At 30.9% G+C, this 21,776-nt stretch overlaps 1 protein-coding gene across 1 annotated transcript in view; it reads left to right on the top strand.

The window, feature by feature from the left end:
* LOC142348780 (uncharacterized) overlaps positions 1 to 21,776 on the top strand; it is a 70,377-nt gene that overhangs the window by 29,386 nt on the left and 19,215 nt on the right. Inside the window, exons 6-8 of the mRNA XM_075400277.1 lie at positions 16,579 to 16,692; positions 17,632 to 17,692; positions 18,193 to 18,319. Coding sequence (XP_075256392.1) covers positions 16,579 to 16,692; positions 17,632 to 17,692; positions 18,193 to 18,319 — 302 coding nt within the window. The remainder of the gene's footprint in view (positions 1 to 16,578; positions 16,693 to 17,631; positions 17,693 to 18,192; positions 18,320 to 21,776) is intronic.

The following is a 21,776-nucleotide window of genomic DNA, read 5'->3' as shown; positions in this document are numbered from 1 at the left end:
TATATGGTTTAGGATTCAAACTAATATTAAAAAGATAGACAGAGCTCTATTTAGAGTCAATGCTGGTGCTGATGCAGTGGCTAATGATGGTAATATAGATAGAACAGATATATCATGGTGTGTACCTAGTATTGATCCTAGTATTGATAGTAGAATTTTTGTAGAGAGGATTAGATAAAAAGAATAGCATTGATTTTAGGTATTAAGAAAAAAAGACAGTTTATAAGAATGTACCCCATGCTTCAAACTCGTTTTTAATTTAGGCATGGAAAGTGGTATGGAAAGACCTCAAAATATAATATTTGGTTTTATCATAATTTATGTAAAATCATAATTTATGTAAAATCATAATTTCAATGAATAAACTCATTATGCAATTACATTTGATATAATGAATGTTACTGAACGGTGTTGTTAATTTTGTAGTGAATTTTTTCCTGAGTATAAAATGAATATTAATTATGGGACTAATAATTATAATGCGGCTTTTATAGAGATTGTTAATTTTGTAACAAAAGTTTTATAAAGATTATAATTGATTACCTCAAAATATTACACCATAATTAAGTCATAGAACACTCAAAAGTAGTTAGAGAATACATGTCTTTAATACTAGATATCAGAATGATCATATGCGTCGAAAACTATTACAACTTCATTTTAAATTTAGTGCTGCAGTTGCAGATGCTATATGTCATGCATTAGTTTTTACTAGAAAGAATATTATTTTTAATAGTGATGGTAAGAAGAATATTGATATTATATCTTAGCTATATCTAATGGTATAATTATAGTTATAGTTAAAAATAATAGTTTAGTTTTAGTACTATCGAATACTTTAGTAATAATTATATCTACTTTTTGTCATAGCTCTAAACTATTTCCTACTAGTTTTAACGAAAACTTTAGCATAAATAATATCTAATTTCTCTTTCTTCGCCCATGGTACCAAAACCTCTTGCTTAATGCTTAGTCTTAGGCTTGCGTTTAGGCTTGGGCTTAGGTTAAGACTTAACAACAAAGGGATTACACTTTTTAACTTATTATTTTTTATATATACAAATATGAGTAACCTTAATAAGTTTAAAACTAATTCATTTTGTGTTGGTGGTAGACATTATAGTGGTACTAATAAAACTTGAGGTGTTGCCACTTCAAGAAAACTAAGATGTTAAGGGGTAATTGTATTAAATATAGAAGGAATAAATCAATGACTGTCACTGAAGCAACAATAGAAGCAGAGGAATTGAAAGACTTCTTTAAATGTGTAGGTAAAGCAAGACTTAACTTTGGAAAGAAAATTGCTAATAATCCAGTAAGAGCATTAGAAATAACAAGTAAAATGGGATGTGCAGCTGCAAGTAGAAACCAAAGAGCTGCTTTATCAGCCGCAACCGATTTGATTAATTTTACAACTACTGGTGAAGGTATAAGAGTAACACAAAAAGGAAGAGGGTCATATTTATGTGCAAAGATAATTAATTATAGATATAGATATAGATGTAAATATAGATTTAGATATAGATGTAGATAAAGATATATAACTATTACTAGATATAAGTCCTCATCTAATACTAGATATAAGTTCACATCTAATATTAGATCTAGCTCTAATCTTATCTATATATATTAATACTAATATAATTTAAATTCGTATTTTAGGATTAATTATTTATGATTATGAACCAGAAACAGTTGCTGTAGCAATAGCTGTTGGTATAGAATAAGGTAATCCTATGCCTGTTAATGCAACTGATGTTGATGTTGCAGTTGTTGCTAGTGATGATAATAGTATTTTTGTTATCTCAGCCGCGTTAACATAATTTCATATCTACTTAACTTCTTGTTGTTTTTATTGTTTTCAGCTTCATAATAATTTCTAAAATCTTTTATAATGTTAACATTGTTATTAAAAATTATTATTAGCTAAGTTTTTATCGTTGATGTATTGTTCTGAGAAGGAGGTGATATTGGGATAAAGTAAAGGTGCACTGAGTTTAGTTTCTTCCATTTTAATTAACTAAAATAATTTACTTTTTTCCATGTCATAGTTATAGTCATTGTCATAACCATATAGTAAAATAACTCTCAATTTCTTTCATTATATCTTCATTATTAAAATCATAATGCATCTCAAGTCCTGCTTGTTCGTTGTTGTCTACTAGCTTATCGTCTAATAATATAGCTATTCAATATTTTACTATTGTCTCTAAATTTTTTAAAAGGGCTTCATCAACAGTAGAATTAGTTTTTTTAATTTCATTAAATTCGTTTAGACCAGTGGTGAACATATCATCTAGGTGAATGTTAGCCATAATCTGATTAAATTCATTTTTATCAAATTTTTATTTAAACTGATTATATTTAGCGATGGTATCACTAGCAACTTAAAATTTAGCAGTAATTGTAATTTCAATTGCTGATTTAATAAACTCATTAATTAGTTCTTCATTAAATTCTTTTTTGTTCAGTTGTAATGTTTTAGTAGTGACTACATCAAAATCTCCTTTTCTTAGTTCAGTTTTATTTGTACTTAAAATATAATTTTTTTAGAAGAGAATAATACTTTATTGTCACAATACTCTTTATTAACAACATCTTCATCATCAATGGGAGGTGTACATTTGTAATTTTATAGGTATCTTTCATGTCAAGCTTCATGTATCTTTTGTAGTTCCAATAAGATTAAACTGTCAGTCATTTTTGACTGATAAAAAACACCTTTGATTTGAATACAACTTATTGTTATAATGATGATATACACAAAAGTAAGATCTTAAAATAAAAACCAAATAATCTAGCAGCAATGAACACAGTTAACACCAAGTTTAATATCATACTCAATAGAGAAAAGAATCATTAAAATAAAAATGTTTCATATCTAGAGATATAGTTTGTTGTATCAGAAAATGCTGGTAATGTATTTGCTAATAATGCCAATATCCGATTGATTAATTATGGTATGATGGCACTATTTAGTTCAGTTAAGCTTGAAACTATTGGTGGTAGGACTATTGATTATATAAATCATTGTCATCCTAATCTGTTAAAGTATAAGATATTAAGTAGTAGTGATGGCGAATATGAGAGTGGTTTTGTAAGAAATCATGGTAATAGAGATACTCAAGTCAAAGGTGAATATGCTGCTGCAGGACGAGGTCATATTTATATGATGGTTAAGAAGAGTGATCTGTTTGGGTTTGTAATTGATTAAGAGAAGATTATATATGGTTTAGGATTCAAACTAATATTAAAAAGATAGACAGAGCTCTATTTAGAGTCAATGCTGGTGCTGATGCAGTGGCTAATGATGGTAATATAGATAGAACAGATATATCATGGTGTGTACCTAGTATTGATCCTAGTATTGATAGTAGAATTTTTGTAGAGAGGATTAGATAAAAAGAATAGCATTGATTTTAGGTAATAAGAAAAAAAGACAGTTTATAAGAATGTACCCCATGCTTCAAACTCGTTTTTAATTTAGGTATGGAAAGTGGTATGGAAAGACCTCAAAAAATAATAATTGGTTTTATCATAATTTATGTAAAATCATAATTTATGTAAAATCATAATTTCAATGAACAAACTCATTATACAATTACATTTGATATAATGAATGTTACTTAACGGTGTTGTAAGATTTGCAGTGAATTTTTTCCTGAGTATAGAATGAATATTAATTATGGTACTAATAATTATAATGCGGCTTTTAAAGAGATTGTTAATTTTATAACAAAAATTTTATAAAGATTATAATTGATTACCTCAAAATATTACACCATAATTAAGTCATAGATTATTCAAAAAAAGTTATAGAATATATGTCTTTAATACTAGATATCAGAATGATCATATGCGTCCAAAACTAATACAACTTCATTTTAAATTTAGTGCTGCAGTTGCAGATGCTATATGTCATGCATTAGTTTCTACTAGAAAGAATATTATTTTTAATGGCGATGGTAAGAAGATTATTGATATTATATCTTAGCTAAATCTAATGGTATAATTATAGTTCTAGTTAAAAATAATAGTTTAGTTTTAGTACTATCTAACACTTTAGTAATAATTATATCTACTTTTTGTCATAGCTCTAAACTATTTCCTACTAGTTTTAACAAAAACTTTAGCATAAATAAAACCTAATTTCTCTTTCTTCGCCCTTGGTACCCCAAACTCTTGCTTCAAGCTTAGTCTTAGGCTTGCGTTTAGGCTTGGGCTTAGGTTAAGATTTAACAACAAAGGGATTACACTTTTTAATTTATTATTTTTTATATATACAAAAATGAGTAACCTTAATAAGTTTAAAACTAATTCATTTTGTGTTGGTGGTAGACATTATAGCGGTACTAATAAAATTTGAGGTGTTGCCACTTCAAAAAAACTAAGATGTTAAGGGGTAATTTTATTAAATGTAGAAGGAATAAATCAATGACTGTCACTGAAGCAACAATAGAAGCAGAGGAATCGAAAGACGTCTTTAAATGTGTAGGTAAAGCAAGACTTAACTTTGGAAAGAAAATTGCTAATAATCCAGTAAGAGCATTAGAAATAACAAGTAAAACAGGATGTGCAGCTGCAAGTAGAAACCAAAGAGCTGCTTTATCAGCCGCAACCGATTTGATTAATTTTACAACTATTGGTGAAGGTATGAGAGTAACACAAAAATGAAGAGGGTCATATTTATGTGCAAAGATAATTAATTATAGATATAGATATAGATGTAAATATAGATTTAGATATAGATGTAGATAAAGATATATATCTAATACTAGATATAAGTCCTCATCTAATACTAGATATAAGTTCACATCTAATATTAGATTTAGCTTTAATCTTATCTATATATATATTATTACTACTATGTATATTTTAAATAAATATTTATAACTAAACAATCAGAACTTAAGTTTTAAAAAAAACAATCAATTTACTTTTCCTACATTCCTAATATATCTTAACTAATTCATTATATTCATCATTATCTATTTTATTATCATTCATTGGCTTATTATATAGTTTATTGAACTTTTCGCAAAACTGTTTACTTAAAATATAAGTTTGCGAATACTTTATAATTTGAATTCTTATTTTGGGATTAATTATTTATGATTATGAACCAGAAACAGTTGCTGTAGCAATAGCTGTTGGTATAGAATAAGGTAATCCTATGCCTGTTAATGCAACTGATGTTGATGTTGCAGTTGTTGCTAGTGATGATAATAGTATTTTTGTTATCTCAGCCGCGTTAACATAATTTCATATCTACTTAACTTCTTGTTGTTTTTATTATTTTCAGCTTCATAATAATTTCTAAAATCTTTTATAATGTTAACATTGTTATTAAAATTATTATTAGCTAAGATTTTATCGTTGATGTATTGTTCTGAGAAGGAGGTGATATTGGGATAAAGTAAAGGTGCACTGAGTTTAGTTTCTTCCATTTTAATTAACTAAAATAATTTACTTTTTTCCATGTCATAGTTATAGTCATTGTCATAACCATATAGTAAAATAACTCTCAATTTCTTTCATTATATCTTCATTATTAAAATCATAATGCATCTCAAGTCCTGCTTGTTCGTTGTTGTCTACTAGCTTATCGTCTAATAATATAGCTATTCAATATTTTACTATTGTCTCTAAATTTTTTAAAAGGGCTTCATCAACAGTAGAATTAGTTTTTTTTAATTTCATTAAATTCTTTTAGACCAGTGGTGAACATATCATCTAGGTGAATGTTAGCCATAATCTGATTAAATTCATTTTTATCAAATTTTTGCTTAAACTGATTATATTTAGAGATGGTATCACAAGCAACTTAAAATTTAGCAGTAATTGTAATTTCAATTGCTGATTTAAAAAACTCATTAATTAGTTCTTCATTCAATTCTTTTTTGTTCAGTTGTAATGTTTTAGTAGTGACTACATCAAAATCTCCTTTTCTTAGTTCAGTTTTATTTGTACTTAAAATAAAATTTTTTTAGAAGAGGATAATATGTTATTGTCACAAGACTCTTTATTAACAACATCTTCATCATCAATGGGAGTTGTACATTTGTAATTTTATAGGTATCTTTCATGCCAATGTTGTCATTATCTTCTAGGAATAATTGATGAGCCTTACTTGGCGATAGATTAGTTTTTGATGATGATGTTTGTTTAGCCAGAATGAATCTATTTCTTGTCATCTTATTATTTGTTTACAGAAAGATTTATATATAATGATTGTAAAACTTTATTATTAGATTCAAGATGAAACTCGTTTTTTAATAATTTTTATTCATAGTGTTTACTTTCTATTATCTCACCATTAATATCTTCTATTTTATATGTTGTTGGTTTTGTTCTTAGAACTTCATTAACTTTAAATAATTCTCTTTTCCAGTTAGAAGTGCATCCTTTAAAGAAAGTGCTACGTTTGTCAGCATACCTGACGTAATCACCGACTTTAAGTTTAGTTGTCGCTTTAGTCGATTTAGAACAGTATTTAACTTTATTAGGACTATTAGAAGCATCACTAGGCGTCATATTAATTGTTGAATGAATGCTATTGTTATAGGTTATTGCTGCATCAATTAATATTTTTACCAAATTACCATAACCATTGGTGAACATTGGTTTATCATTTTTGTGTAATGCCATTCCATTAAATCTCTCTATAAACACAGCCTTTAAATCACTATGGGTAGAATATTGTTCGGTTTCATATTGGTTAAGTAAAGATTTAAATGTTTTATTTTAAAACTCACTACCTCTATCTACCCCTATATTTTCTGGTTTTTGTCCTTCTGATCGGATTGCTTTAAAAGTTATAGATAAATCAGACTTATTCTTCAATGGAATAGCTCGTGCATATTTTGTGAATATATCTCTAACTGTTAATATAAACTTTTAATTATTATTGTATATACTTAGAGATGACTTATTAATTAAATCAGCTGATCATGTTTCATCTTTATATAATGGTATAATTCTTTCTCTCAAACTTTTTTATTTGGGGACTGAATACTTCTTTAGCTAGGAGTTGTTTTTTACCTGTAGTTGTGTCTTGTTGTTTCAATATGGACGTAGTCATAGCTTTGCTCATTTAACATAATTAAAAACAAAATTGTCTAGTTGTTCTTGGTTAACAATATTCATTGATAATAGGGTAATAGTTGTTTAGATATATTTAACCTTTCATCATGTAATCCATCATGACCAGCTTTCGCTTCTAGCATAAGTAGTTCTGATCTTTCTTTTGGACTATTTGGATTTATGTCAATGCTATTTAAAAGTCTACCGGATACGTCGTTTTTTATCCCCATAATACATTTTTTGTTCTATATCTACTGATTCTCTTATCAGCTTTTCCCATATCATATCTAATATCAAATAAAATCCTTTGAATTTTGTTTTCATCTTCCTCAATTTCACCATAGTTGCGTTTGGGTTAGTAGAAAATTTAATATGCCCATCTGAAAATTCATATATTTTATCCTTAACAAAAAATGAATTATCTTGGCAAATTATTTTAACACCATTAATTTCAAATTCTCCCTGATCTAAATTTGTGTTGGCCCTTAACTTTAATTGGAGATTTTTTGTTGTGCCATTAAATAAAGAATTTGAGCTCTGTCTGTATCAATTATAATTCCAGGTTTATCTCGAACTTCCTCCGCAGCTTCATTGGAGTTCATTAAAGATTCATTAGACCTGATTAAGTCTTGGTTGATCTTTGAACAAGTTTCACCTATCTGAGAACCAGTCTCGGTGATTGCCCTTGTTTTCTATCTAACCCTTGATTTTGCCAATCTATTGCTCTTAAAGTTTGTTCACCCAATGCTAGATTTTGTTCATTATGGGTGTTTAAAGTTTTAGTTAGAGGATCAAATAACTCTTGTTTTTCACCATAATATTCTTGTTTTAATATATCTTCTGATATTTTCTTTCTGTTTAGTTTTTGTAATTTATTCAATTCTTTTAGTTTATCTAGCCTAGCCATTCTTTATATATTGAAAAAATTGATAACAAATCATTCTTCAACTAATTATTTTTATATACATAGATCATTATATAGTTTAACAGCAGCTTCAATTAAATTTCTATCTTCATTAATGGTTAGTTCTAGAATATTAGTACTCAGTTGGTCTTTGTCTAAATCTAATGATGTTTTCTTAACTTTTTATACTAGATCTCTTTTGAATAGATATAGATTCTCATCATGAGGATAGCTTTTAATAATTTTTACACGAAATCTTTTATCATCAAATAAATTTGTATAGACTAATGCTACTTTTTGTTGTTGTCAAGTTATCGCCGACTTTTTGTATTCTAAATTCATCTAAGTTTTTTTTGTGTTATACATTAAGGCATGATAATACTCTTCATGTTTGGCATTGTTACAATTCTTTTTTCCTTTCTCTTTAGTTTTATTTGGGTATTTTTTAGAGCTATATGTCTTTAATGGATATAAACTGTTCTATTATTCCACTTCCCAATTCATATTTGAATTTACCTGGAACTTTATTATTAGTTTTGATTGGTGGATCTAAATTATTTAGGTCCATGTGTTCACTGTCGATGTTACCCTCAGCAAAATTTTTAGAAAACTATCAGTATCCATGTAATGGAGTTGTAGATCTTTGAGAGGCGGTTGAGGAAATTAATAGATTACATTATACATGTGTAATTTACCTAATTCCAATATAGTAACACCTACATATACTGGAAAGCCATGTTCTTTTTTTTATTTATAAATTCAATTTGGCTATAATACTTATATCTAGTTATATTCTTAAATGTTGGTTTACTTATACTTTTCATTATCTTTTCTCAATCGTGTATGAACTTATTTTGAAAGAACTGTAGAGGATTCATGCACATTCTTCCATATAGTGAGTTGTTCATTATTTTCCTCACATCTTTTTCCACTTCAGTTTTAGCTGTTGCTCTTTTTTACTATTGTTTTGAATACAGTCTCTACATTTGTAATCTTTTTTAAATTTAATTAATCTATGAATTTTTTTTTACTATTACGCCCATCTTAAAATAGAACTTTAACATCCTATAATGAAGCATACAGACTGTCTTGTTGTTTTGATCTAAAATTAATTTCTCTGTTCTTGCTCTACCTGTCTCTCTTTTTCTATCCGTGAAACTGCTTTGCAGATAGCCTAACTCATTATTATTTGTCTTTCCACATCATTACTCTATACTGTAAATACTCTTTAGTTAGATCTTTACCAGTTTTTTGACTGTTGTGTTCATTAAAGTAATCGACTTTTTCTTGTGTTGGTAATTTATTAGATAGTGAGGATTTTAATTCTTCTATGTTTAGACGACCTATAAGATTATCATACGACTTTGTCGTGGTTGGGGAACCAAGGCCGGACACCCTTCTCAATTTATCTAAACCAATATGTTCACATGGATATAATGTTTTAGTTCTACATCCATAAATCGTTGCCTTTTGATCTAGAGGCAAAGATAAGAAGTTATAACTATCTAAGAATTGAAGACAAACAATACTAAACATCTTAAACTTACCAGCAGCTATTGGTATGCTATCTACTTTTCTTCTATCATTTGTGTGTTTAAAGGGTTCACTATATAATAGATTGAAATCACAATCAGAGCCATTGTGGAATATTACAGGATTGAAATTTTGTTGCTTGTACCTCAGAATACACATTTTACATGCTGGTCCTCCATATTTACCAATTTCGTGACAGTGATCTCTTACTTTACTTATACCTGTTTTACCGCATATATGACAAGTGTTATTTTCTTCATGAAGTATATTATCTTCTTTATCGAATACCATTTTTTTATTACGCTTGATAATATACTCTGTTTTAATTTCTAATAGATCGCTAGCAAATCTTTTGATACAATCCAGACCAAAGTAGTATTTGAAATTACTTTGCCAGATGTAACCCTCACTTAGTGGTATGTGTTCGGCTATTACAAAATTACTATTAATAATTGTGACATCAACAACGCAACATTCTATATCAGCTGTTAAAATATTTTTTTAAATTCTGACGTTTATGTTCATTTAAAAAATAATTTTCTCTTTCTCAGGACAATGAATCTCTGGTTTGAACGAATGGTTACATTTATGTTTGTCGTATTTAATTTGAGAGTTAAACCAATATTTGCATCTATTACAATAAAAGAAATTGTGTTGGCTCTTATTCGGTCTTTCTAACAAGTTTTCTATGTTTTTGATTAGAGCACAGTGTTCTATTGAAGCATTTTCCCAAACTAATATTCTGATATCTTTTCCATCTTCATCAAAGTCATCCACTGGTTTAAAAAATACCACTTTATCCCTACCACAATGTGTGTCTACAGCAATAATAGAATTGTACAATTTCTGTATTATTATTATATAAGCAAAATCATCTTCATGTTGTTTTCTTGGTTCAAAAAGATTGTTCACATATTTACTCTCACGTGTTGCATGATTGGCAATGCCACTTCGTGGATCCATAACAGGATATAGCCACGCAGTAATAGTTAGTTGTTAGCAGTTATTTTTGAAATTACATATATTTAAAATTGATTTAGAGTTTTTGAGATCGGGGGTAAATCTATCTAACTACCAATAGATGCTTTGGTCGGTTCAGTATTTATCTGATTACTTCTTGATTCAAGAATCTCAAAGTCATAGCCATAGCCCTTGTATATTTCTTTTTCAATGTTTAGCCATTGTTTGAAATCTCCATTTTCATATATTGCGTTATTAAAAATATAGTCAGTGTTGAAGAATTTTTAAAAGTTTTAATTTCTTCTTTAGTTCTCGTCTTGTACTCACACTCGGCTGTGATCTTATACTTAAAACTCTTAATTTTTCTATACTGATAACAGTTTTTAATTTCTTCTAAAGAGTTATTAAGCTTCATCTACATCTTCAAGGTAACTTCCAGCTTTATCAGTAATATAAAATTCTTTCATGTTCTGACTAGAGTTTATATCGAAGTGTTCTGCGTTTTCTAGGTACTTGCGATTATGACTATGTGAGTGAGTAGTTAAGGCTGTTTATGTTTTAAGTTTTGCATGAAATTTTTTTTATTCAAACATAATTCCAGAGTAGATACTATCTTCAGTTTTAGGCTTAGGTTTTAGTGATGGTTTACTTTTATTAATATTTTGGTGTTACAATTTTTATTAATATTAATTTGGTGTTATTTTTAGGTTGGAGCACCAAGGGCGAAACCCTTCAGTTTTAGGTTTAGTTTTAGTTTTAGGTTTCAGGAAGTAATATTCTTCTTCTGAGTCATACACACTCTCCATATTTTCATCTTTCATTTCCTCTATCGCTCTGTTTAGGTCTTCATTACTTAAATTGTGTTTGATTAATTGTCTCCTTGTTTCACAGGCCAAATCGCAAATAGAATAAAAATTTACGTTTCCTACTTTAGACATCTTTATGTTTTAAAGACAAAAATTCTTTTTTAAAAATATACAAATTAAAAAAGTATAAATCAGTAAAATGTGATAGTTGTAAAGTTAAATCAAAAGGTGATAGTGGTAAAGTTAAAGTGAAAAGATAGTGGAGAGAGTTTTGGGATGCATGTTTAGATAGTTTATCTAGATGTTATATCTGTAAAGGCCACTTTAAGAGATTACATTAATCATATGAGTATACATTAAAATGATCCAAGTCTATAAAAAACTTGCATGATGTGTAATGTAAATCAACATATTAGTGGGTTTAGATTTGACATTTTTAATTGTAGATTATGTGTTTATATACATAGATATAGATATACACATATCAACAATAGATTCAATCAAATTACTGAAAAATTTAATAGAAGAAAGTGTAAAGTTAAGCAGGTTTTGTTTAGTTTATCCACAAAGTGGCTTCCGCAATTTTCGCAAGTTTGTTTTACGTGCTTTTTACACGATCTCCTTAGATACACTAAAAAACAGTTGTCACTGTGTTTCTACGGATTTCAGTGTTTTTGACTGTATAACAATCACAGTGTGTCCTATATACAGTCTCACAGCAGTGATCTGCGAAGCAGTTTCAATGACTATCCTTTTTGAGAACTATGAATTGGGTTCTTTTATCTCACATAGCTTCAAAGTAACTCATAAAATTGGGGGACGTTCACTGGAGACAGTGAGTAAAGATTCCCAAACCTTCCGCTTGCAAAAGCAATTTAACTCTACTCAATGATTAACCACTACGCCAAGTGAGACAGAAAATGATAGATTTTAAGGGAACATAAAAGGAAATATAGTGAATAAAACAAAGGAAAATACAGAAATGTGTATAAGGGCGCCTCATTTTTCGCAAGTGTGCGGGTGGGGGCTTTTTTTGATTGATTTTCATTTTTGATTATGAATATAGTAGTGGATAAAACGGGGGTTACAGTTAGCAGTACAATTTGACACTTTTCCCCGAATTTGTTCGGGGATATCGGCCAAATTGGGCAGGTGGCTGGAACCCCCGTTTGATTCACTACTATGAAACACGTAATTATTGTCATTATGAACCCAATTTTTGTACTCTTTATCTTGTACAAAAACGATTCACTATTTTTAGGTTGGAATCTTTCTTGAATTAGCTCTCTCTCTCTCTCTCTCTCTCTCTCTCTCTCTCTCTCTCTCTTCAAGAATGTAATGAACTAGAATTTTCCACTTTGATACATTTTGTCTGTGGCCGGCCCCAAAAACATTATTTTACATTGAAAGCTCTTTCTTTGTTAAAAACTCTATTTTTTTAATTTCTATTTGTCGTTAATGTATCTGAGTCATCAGCATTCAAAACTGTATGTTTATGCAAGTCATCAAACCGAGGTTTCGAAAAGATTGATTGGAAATCTATAGTACTGTTAATTGTAGGATTTGTAGGAAAAAGAAGAAGTTAAAGAAAAATTAATGGTTTAATAAATATAAATGCTAACTACCTAGCAGAAGATTATAATAACTGAAACTAGAAACAAAAGGATACATATTTGGTTTCAAAGATGAAATGGTAAGATAGCCAAACATATATTTTAAATGCAGGTTTCCTCAAGAACAACTAGATAACTCTATCTTTAATTATGGTAAACAAATGAAACTTCTTCCAAGAAAAAAATTCTTTCAAAACGGATTGGAAGAAAGCGGATAGACAACATTAGTTCAACTGAAAGGACAACATCTACTCAAAGAACTATTTAGTCCTCAAATAACAAAGTTTAAAAGACAAAAAAAATCATTAAGCAAATGGTCAGCTGATTTAATTGACAAATCATCTTCAAGAAAACACAATAAGATCTATAAAAGTATTTTAACAGTTATAGATATTTACACAAAGTATGCCTTGGCTTTACCGTGAAAATAAAAACAGGTATATTTATCATCAATGCATTGAAATCCCACCCTCTAGAAGCTGGAAGACCAGAAAAGTTATGAGTTGATAGAGGAAGTGAGTTTTATAATGAAGCACTTCAATCATTACTTGATCAACATGATGCGGAATTATACTCAGCATATAGTGATCTGAAAGTTGTATTCCCAAAAAGAGTTAAGAACTATGCTATACATAATTAGGGACCAATGTTGATCAATGCTGATGGTATTTGGGTAAATTTCTTGAGTGATGCTGTTATAACATATAACAATAACTTTCATTCTGCAATCAATTTCACACTCATTGTTGCTTCCAATAATCCCAAAAAAGTTATAAAGATCTCTAGTTTTAGGTTTTGGGAAACAGCCTAAACGTTTATGATTATGTAAAAAATTCTGATAAATGTAATATCTTTTTCCAAAACTTTTATTTCTAGTTGAAGCAAGGAAACAATTAATGTCATCAAAATACTAAAACAAATCCACCAACCTAGAAAAACGAAATTTTTATTTGAGAAATGATAACCGTGAAAAATTGTGAACAATTGTTTATCAAATGCAAAATTGAATTGGCGGGTAACAAAAAAGTATTAGATTCACGGAACTTAAATTATATTGGAAATAGGGTTGACAAGAATCAGATTTAATCGAGAAAAAACAACAACAACAAATGTCAACAACAAATGCACAAACACTAATCAAAGCTCATATGCTATTTTTAGAAGACTATGATACTAATGAAATGATTAAGAAACATATTGTTAAGATCAACATCCTATTAATACCTCGGATGCTGTTAATAAATAATATGGTAATTAAGCGAATACAAAAATTTGATATTTAAAATAATAGTATCGATGGAGTTGTTAGACTTGCTACAGATGAACACCAATCAAAGCTAAATGAAGTCGTCTTACAAGGTAATGACAATACTTGTCAAAACTCAATTAAACTAAAATGATTTACTTTATCTAATAAATAATCTGAAGCTAAAAAACAATTATTTTCAATTTGTTTAAAAAGTATCAGCTGATAGTTTTACAAAATTTTACAAATTAAAACAAGAGCTTGATAGTAGATTTACCCAACCGTTCATTAGTATTCAACTGGATGAAACAGTCACTCGTGTACTTAGAGAATGCGTAGAAGAAAATATAGCAATTAGAAAAGAAAATGTGTTATTCAATATAAAATTGTTAAACTTTTGGCGAGTAATTTGCTTCATAGCAAGGAAAAAGCAAGACTAGAGATGCTCTATGGCTTTGATCAGTTAGGCTTGTTGAAAGCCAATGAGAGTGATTTTAATATTGAAAATGAAACCCGGCAACAGCACGGCCATTAGAGAACACTAGACGTAGTGGCTTTGTTGATAAGCTTTTGTCATACTTCAGTCCACCAACAGTGATTGAGCAGCTGATAAAATCCAGCGATCTATAAAACCTAATGATTCGAGCAACGATTTATCCAAAGCCTTCAACTCACTGTCGCATCATATCCTATTGAGCAAAATACAATCTGTGGACTTTTCAACTTCTTCAATAAAGGTCACAACTTTTCCGGATTGATTATAACAAATTTGCTATGAATTAGTTGTGTCCAGTTGGATTGAGCTAAAGCCAAGTGTCCTTTAAGGAACGGGTTCATTGTCAATTCATATATTGACAAACTCACATAGCAAGTAAGTAAAACTGGTACAATTTTGCAGTAAGCCGATGATCGTTTGTTGTTTTTTTAGCAACATAAACGCCGCACTTGAACTTAATTCCAAAAACATTGTTAATAACCTTCTCGCGCAAGGAAAAAAGGCGCAATGATTTCGAGACTGTAGTTGTAGGAAAAGTCATTACAATAAAAATCAAATAAATGTGATTACGTAGGTGTTTTCCATAAACAGTCAATTTGACTTTCCAACACAAGTGAAAATATAACTATGAAAAGCTGTCAGTATCAAAACCATTCAAACTAAACAACATAGATTTTTTGACCACACTATTTCAAACGCTCTTCCACATAATTTGTATTAGTCATTGATAGTATTCTTCTAAATGTCCTTTTCAAGTCAGCTCACGTTTCCTGTTTTCTCTGGAAAAACAGATGAATTGGGCTTTGAAATTTGCATTTGTGGTTCTTATAACAAATCGTTAAATAATTTTCGAAATCGTTAAAAATTATTCAGCGAAATACATCTTCTTGAATTAAAAAGTTTGGTCGTACTTCTTCCAATTCAATAGAAATAAGAAAAGAGCCTCTCAACGCCACCTTAAATTACCAATGGCCTCTTCTAAGATTAACATGCCGTCTATCCGAATATTTTTTCAGGGGGTTATTTCTTCTGTTCCTTCCACTTCTAAGTTTTTCATTAATAATGTTTTGTTGAGGTAGAATTCGCTATCGTTGTACCTGCGAGATACAAAACTTAGCTTATATATTTAAAAAGTCGTCTTTGAAAATATCTGATTGCTGAGTCCATAGCCGTGCCTTTTCATCAAGCTAGCACATGGCGTGACTTCTGCTTCTAATAACCTGTTCCTAGTTAATTCGAATAAAAATAATTTGTACTTGCATAAATCACTTACAATTATTGTATATTTTGCGCCAAATATCTCTATACAGTAAAATAGTGTTTTGCTATCTCATTTACTATATACTGAGACGTATTTTGTAACGGGTTTGCATAACATCACTGAGATTTGTTGGCAAATACAGAGCTGCAAATACAGAGCGCCGTGATCTGTCGGGGAAAAGGAATTGGTCCCATAAATAGTATAAAAAACTCATTTTTCCTCTTCATCATATTTAGGTAAACATAATGGGACTCTGTTTGGAGGGAACCGCACATCGGTTCGAGATAAGTCAGAATTTTGAAGTGACTTATGTAGAGTCACGTAACCTTGCTTAAAACTAGAAATAGGAAATCACTTACATAGTAAATCATTATTTAAAAATAATGCACGTGCGTCTGGGGGGGGGGGGGTGCCTAAGCTTGATTTTTTCTTCATCCATCGTGCGTTCCTCGCTTGGTTGAAGGTGGTTCTTTTAGAGCGGGCGAAAAAGAGAGAGCAAAATTGTCTATCCTTTTGGTAGTTTTATCTACATGGAATATTTCATCATTGAGTTTTCTTGGTCTTTCTTCTCATTTAGAACCCACTAACCTGGGGGGAGGGGGGGATCCGATAAAGATCCGATATTCTTTACTAGTGACGTAACATCTTTACGAAAAATATGTAGCTCACTGTTTAGTCGATAACCATCTGTATGTGAGTCTCACGAGAGCACCAGCCGCAGGAGTCAATACATCACTCATCGTCAAGCAGAACAAATTTCAAATTCGCAGAGGGAAGGACATATACGGAGGTTAGTAAACAAAATTCGGATCTATTCTGTCCCCCCCCCCCCCCCCACCTTAGTGGGAATATATGTTTTATGACCCCCAGGCGCACGCGCATTATTTTTACATAGTAACGTGCTATTTAACAACACATAATTTATGACGGTGGGTCGTAAAAACCGTGAGGGGGGACAGAATAGATCCCAAAATTCTTTGCTTTTGCCAAACAATCCAGACAAACAAAAACACTGGTCTTTACCATTATAGCCCCACCGCTCGAAATTTCAGGCCCATCAATGCGCTATATTTACAGTAATTGGTAGGAGGGGGGGGGGGGGGGGCTACAAGTTATGGCGATTATAAGCAAGCGGTAATTTCTATTTACAGTTTAACACATACCATATTTTTACAATGATTTACTATGTAACGGCACGTGCTCTAAAAGGGGATGCATAACGTACTGCGGGGGGGGGGGGGGGGGGGGGGGGAGGGCACAAACGGAAAAGATACCAATTCTCTTTAAACTACGCATTTATGTATCCTGGCCTATCTCAAAGGGCATATAAATTTTACCACGGCAGGCTAGCAGGTGAAAAAATTGGGGCCAATTGTTTCACCCCCCCCCCCCCTGGTGTTTTTATGACCCCCAGTTACAAATTATTTGGTGTTATATAGCTCGTTATTATGTTAACAAAATAGCACGTGCGCCTGGGGGTCATAAAAAAGATTTATGCTCACTAAGCTTGGGGGGGGGGGGGGGGGTGGGCAAAACAGAATAGATCCAAAAATTGCAAAATGGTCTAGATAGTGACAAAAACAGTATTGGTCAGAAAAAACACTGGCAGATAATATAGATAGGTTTTTGGTTGTGTGGTCACGTGAAACCAAAAATTTGTGGTATTAAAACGTAGGAAATACGCAGAAAAACGTAAGGAAAATGTTTTTCAATTGCTCATTTATTTCAGGTGGTGACCAGTGCGAAGTTGATCTGCCCGCATTTAATGAAAAAATTAAATTGAACAAAATGTAAGTTTTGAGTCGAAGTCAAGTCGAAAGCTTTTGTCTAGCTAAAGTATATTGCTTCTGCTTTATCTATAGAAACGGGGGAGAAACTGAAATAAAAATATGTATTTGAAAGCGGGGTTTTGTCCTTTATACCCCCCCCCCCCACCACCTAGCTCTGTGGTCATATAACGCATATACCCCAAATGGGGGGGGGGGGTGGTAAAAACTCGAAAATTGTTTTTCGTTGATAAAAATGAACCACAAAGCAAGTAATATGAAAAAAGTAAATCCATTGCTGGAACTGACCAGATCATTTTTGCGCTTTTTTTCATCAAAACCGCAGAAAAAAAATTAAGATGTTTATCAGAATATTCAAAGTTTGGAGAAACGAAAAATAGCAATCTGGCATCATCCGATTGTTGGAAGAAACATTATCGTGTATCCACTATAATTGCAAACAAAATAAAACAATCCATGTCATATTTTTAATTGAAAAAGTAAATCACTTCATTCCTTTTAAGGGTGACAATACCAGTGAATAACAGACCGTGTGAATACTTCTTTGGGTTACAATTTGGGCGCGAAGTCGTTCAATATGAAATACAAAGTCTATCGCCCAGAGAACACGGCTTCCCCCGTATCAAATCGGTGAGTAAAACATCCTTTCTCGAACAATTTCTCGAACTTTCTCGAACAATTTAATTGAAATTTGTAATTTTCTCTTTAACTGTCGTTTTTAGCTTGTCTTTTTATTCGTATGAAACTTCCTGTACAATGACCCTGTTTGATTGGCTGTTTTATGGAACGATGAATGGGCCGATATTCTGATATTAGTAGATAGCTGATGGTTTTCATGACTTCGAAAACAATTGTTTTTTAAAACAAAAAAAATACTTTTTAATTTGGAAATTCTTTTTTTGTCTGTTTGTTACCTAGTCTCATTAATTACGGGCCAATTATGACAAAATTGTTGTCAACGGAAGGTGTAAAAGAGAATGGTGTCACAAAATTTAATGTTTTTAAAGAGTTCGTTATGACTTCTCTGGCTTCGACACGGGTTTCTCACAAAAAAGTAAACTAGTTTTTGGTTTTTGTTATTTTTACGTTCTTTTTGTAGAGGTAAGATATATTCTATATCATTGCAGTTCTCAGGGGTTTTGTTTCGAAGAATAAACAAACCTGTTTACTTATTTCATTTTGTAATTAATGACTTTCATGTCTTTTGAAAAAAAAATTTTCCAAAAAATTTAAGTATCACTTATTTTTGCATTTTGTTCTTTTAGTCCAGTTGTTACCTAGTTTCATTGATGGGAGGTCACATAATACCTTATCGTTGTTTGAAGAAAGTGCAGTCGAACTTTTTTGAGGGCCAAAGTATGGCTTTACGGCCTCAAAAGCGTTTTCTGGCAAAATTAAACTGATTTTTTGTTTGTCGTCTATTTATTGTTCTTTTTGTAACCGCATAAAAGTTGAATACCGACAGTTTTTAAATCCCATCTTTAGAAACACTTGTAATCGTAAACCTATGGGACATTTTAGTTGATTTCTAATGATTTTCATTACTTTGAAATTAATTGTTTTCAGAAAAAAATTTAGCGAATTTTTCAAATTTACTGTTTTTCTTCTTTATTGTCTAATTGTTACCAAGTCTTTTTATGGACCGGTCCCATTTTTTTCTGGTGAACTATAGGTTATTTTGTTAAGTTTCAGTTTTATCTGACGCTATTTTGTCCATGTTATTGTTCCGACGCCACTTGTGGGGGGAGGAACTATATACTCAAAGGCCGATCGATATATTCATCGTAGAGAAATGTGTTAAATATGCTCTGTAGTTTTTTTAATTTTCAGTTTTCATTCTTCAACATCAATACATAGTTAATAGGCTACTTTTCGCACGTGGTTTAGACATAATTTTTATAGCAATAACTCAGGCAAGCCAGAAGAAGTATTGAAAATATTTGAAGACTTGATGAGAACCTAATAACTCAAAAAACTTGATTTGTTCAGGAGAACTCAGTGGGAACTGAAATGCTTACCTCTGCGATCTCAGCTCTAAAATTTGTAACCGACTTAAGTACAAACAACTAATAACAATTATAAGAGAGTGCCTTTTAATTGATAAACAATAATTTAAGAGAGGAGTGGTTACAACAACTCAAGATTTTCTAAATCCAGCAGCAGAATGAGACTCCAAACCTCTGACCAAATACAAAACCACTGGCTATTTTTGGTCTGTTTGGTCATAAAAAACCGGTGCATATGTTTGTTCATTTCTTCTCATAACTGCGTGAACAAAAAAGAATTCAAATAAAAATGTTTTTTCTCTCGGAAAAACAAAAAATAATTAAACTCAAATGTTTAGGTGTAAAATTTAATTTGGCTTAAAGAGGCCTGAAGGAAGCAAGAAGTAATGGCGTAACATAAGTTGGTGTGAGCAAAAAAGTTGGCTATCATAAAGCTCTTCCTCTATTTCTCAAATGGCTCGCACGACTATACTGTCTAAGCATATTTATTGCTGGAACAATTACTTTAACCCATGGCCTGTTAAATATAAGAAAGAGTCTTTTTTGTTTGTATATATATATATATATATATATATATATATATATATATATATATATATATGCATATAGATGTATATTTATATATATATATATATATATATATATATATTCATGTATATAGATGTATATTTATATATATATATATATATATATATATATATATATATATATATATAAACATATACATATATACAATTGTACATTTATGTTGATTGTGCTTGTGGGTGTGTTTGTGTTTGTGAGTTTCTCTGTTTGTGTATGTGTGTTTGTGTGGGTTGGTGTACTTTCTTCGCCAAGAAAATATAACGTCTTTTGTCTAAGCGACCTTCCCAATAAAAAAAATACCATGTTGTCTCATAGCTATTCTGTTTAAAAAAAACGAAATTGACATCTGACAACCTCATCCTCAAAGTCAAGTATTCATCCAGGAAGATGTCCTTTACCCAGGAGAGATGTCGTCCAGACCGATTTGTGTTGCACATAAGGGTTTACCTTGCGACCTAACTCAATGGTCTGGAAAAAGTTTTGGTTTGAGCCTTCCGTTTGGCCATTGGCTATTTTTGGTCTTTTTGGTAAGGCCAGTAACCATTTTTGGTGTTTTTGATCTGCCCAATACGCGCCTTTGGCTCTCTTTCAGATGACCTCTAATTGCAGAGACACAATTGATTGTATGGGAGACTTTTCGACACTTGAACAGAAAATATCTGAATAAAAAACCGATCGGTATGTTTGCTCATTTTTTCTCATAACTGCATAAACAAAGAGAATTCAAATACAAATGTTTTTCTCTTTCGCAAAAAGAAAAATTCAAACTTAAAGTTTTAGGCTTAAAGGTTGATTTGGCTTAAAGGGGCCCGAAAGAAGCAAGAAGTAATGAAGTAACATAAGTTGGTGTGAGCAAAAAAAGTTGAAAAGTTGGCTAGCATAAAGCTCTTCCTCTATATCTCAAATGGCGGGGGAACGACGGTACTGTCCAAGCATACTTTTTGCTGGAGCAATTAGTTTAACCCATGGCCTGTTGAATATATGAAAGAGTCTTTTTTGTTTATATAAATTTATATATATTTATATATATATATATATATATATATATATATATATATATATATATATATATATATGTATCATTGGTAACAATTTAGTTTTTGAAATTCGCAATGGTCCTAAAATTGACCGTTTTTTTATTTAAAAATATTATGAAGAAGTTGATGTTCCATTCTCGTACAAAATGTGAAACGAGCGATTTATAAATTCCATTGAATGCTTCTACATGTTTAAGTGGGTCTCTCCTAGGGTGTGGCTTAAACTCCGGTCTTAGGTCTCTTCGGCCTCGCCAAAAGTCTGGGCAAAGTCTGTTCAGTCTGGCTAGTGGTGGCCAAAGTCTGCTTGGTCTGGCCAAGGGCAACAAAAATCTGTTCGGTCGGGCCAATACCTTTTCTTGGGTAAGGTCGGTCTGGAACACCCTGTCCGCAACCCATGGCGGTTTGGCCAATAACTGTCTTGGTTCAACCTCAAGGGTTGCCATTTGTCATTCATTATCA

This window comes from Convolutriloba macropyga, chromosome 10, assembly GCF_964194025.1.
Source record: "Convolutriloba macropyga chromosome 10, txConMacr16.3, whole genome shotgun sequence".
Taxonomy (NCBI): domain Eukaryota; kingdom Metazoa; phylum Xenacoelomorpha; order Acoela; family Convolutidae; genus Convolutriloba; species Convolutriloba macropyga.
The sequence above is the reverse complement of the archived record's forward strand: the minus strand, read 5'-3'. Positions and strand labels throughout refer to the sequence as shown.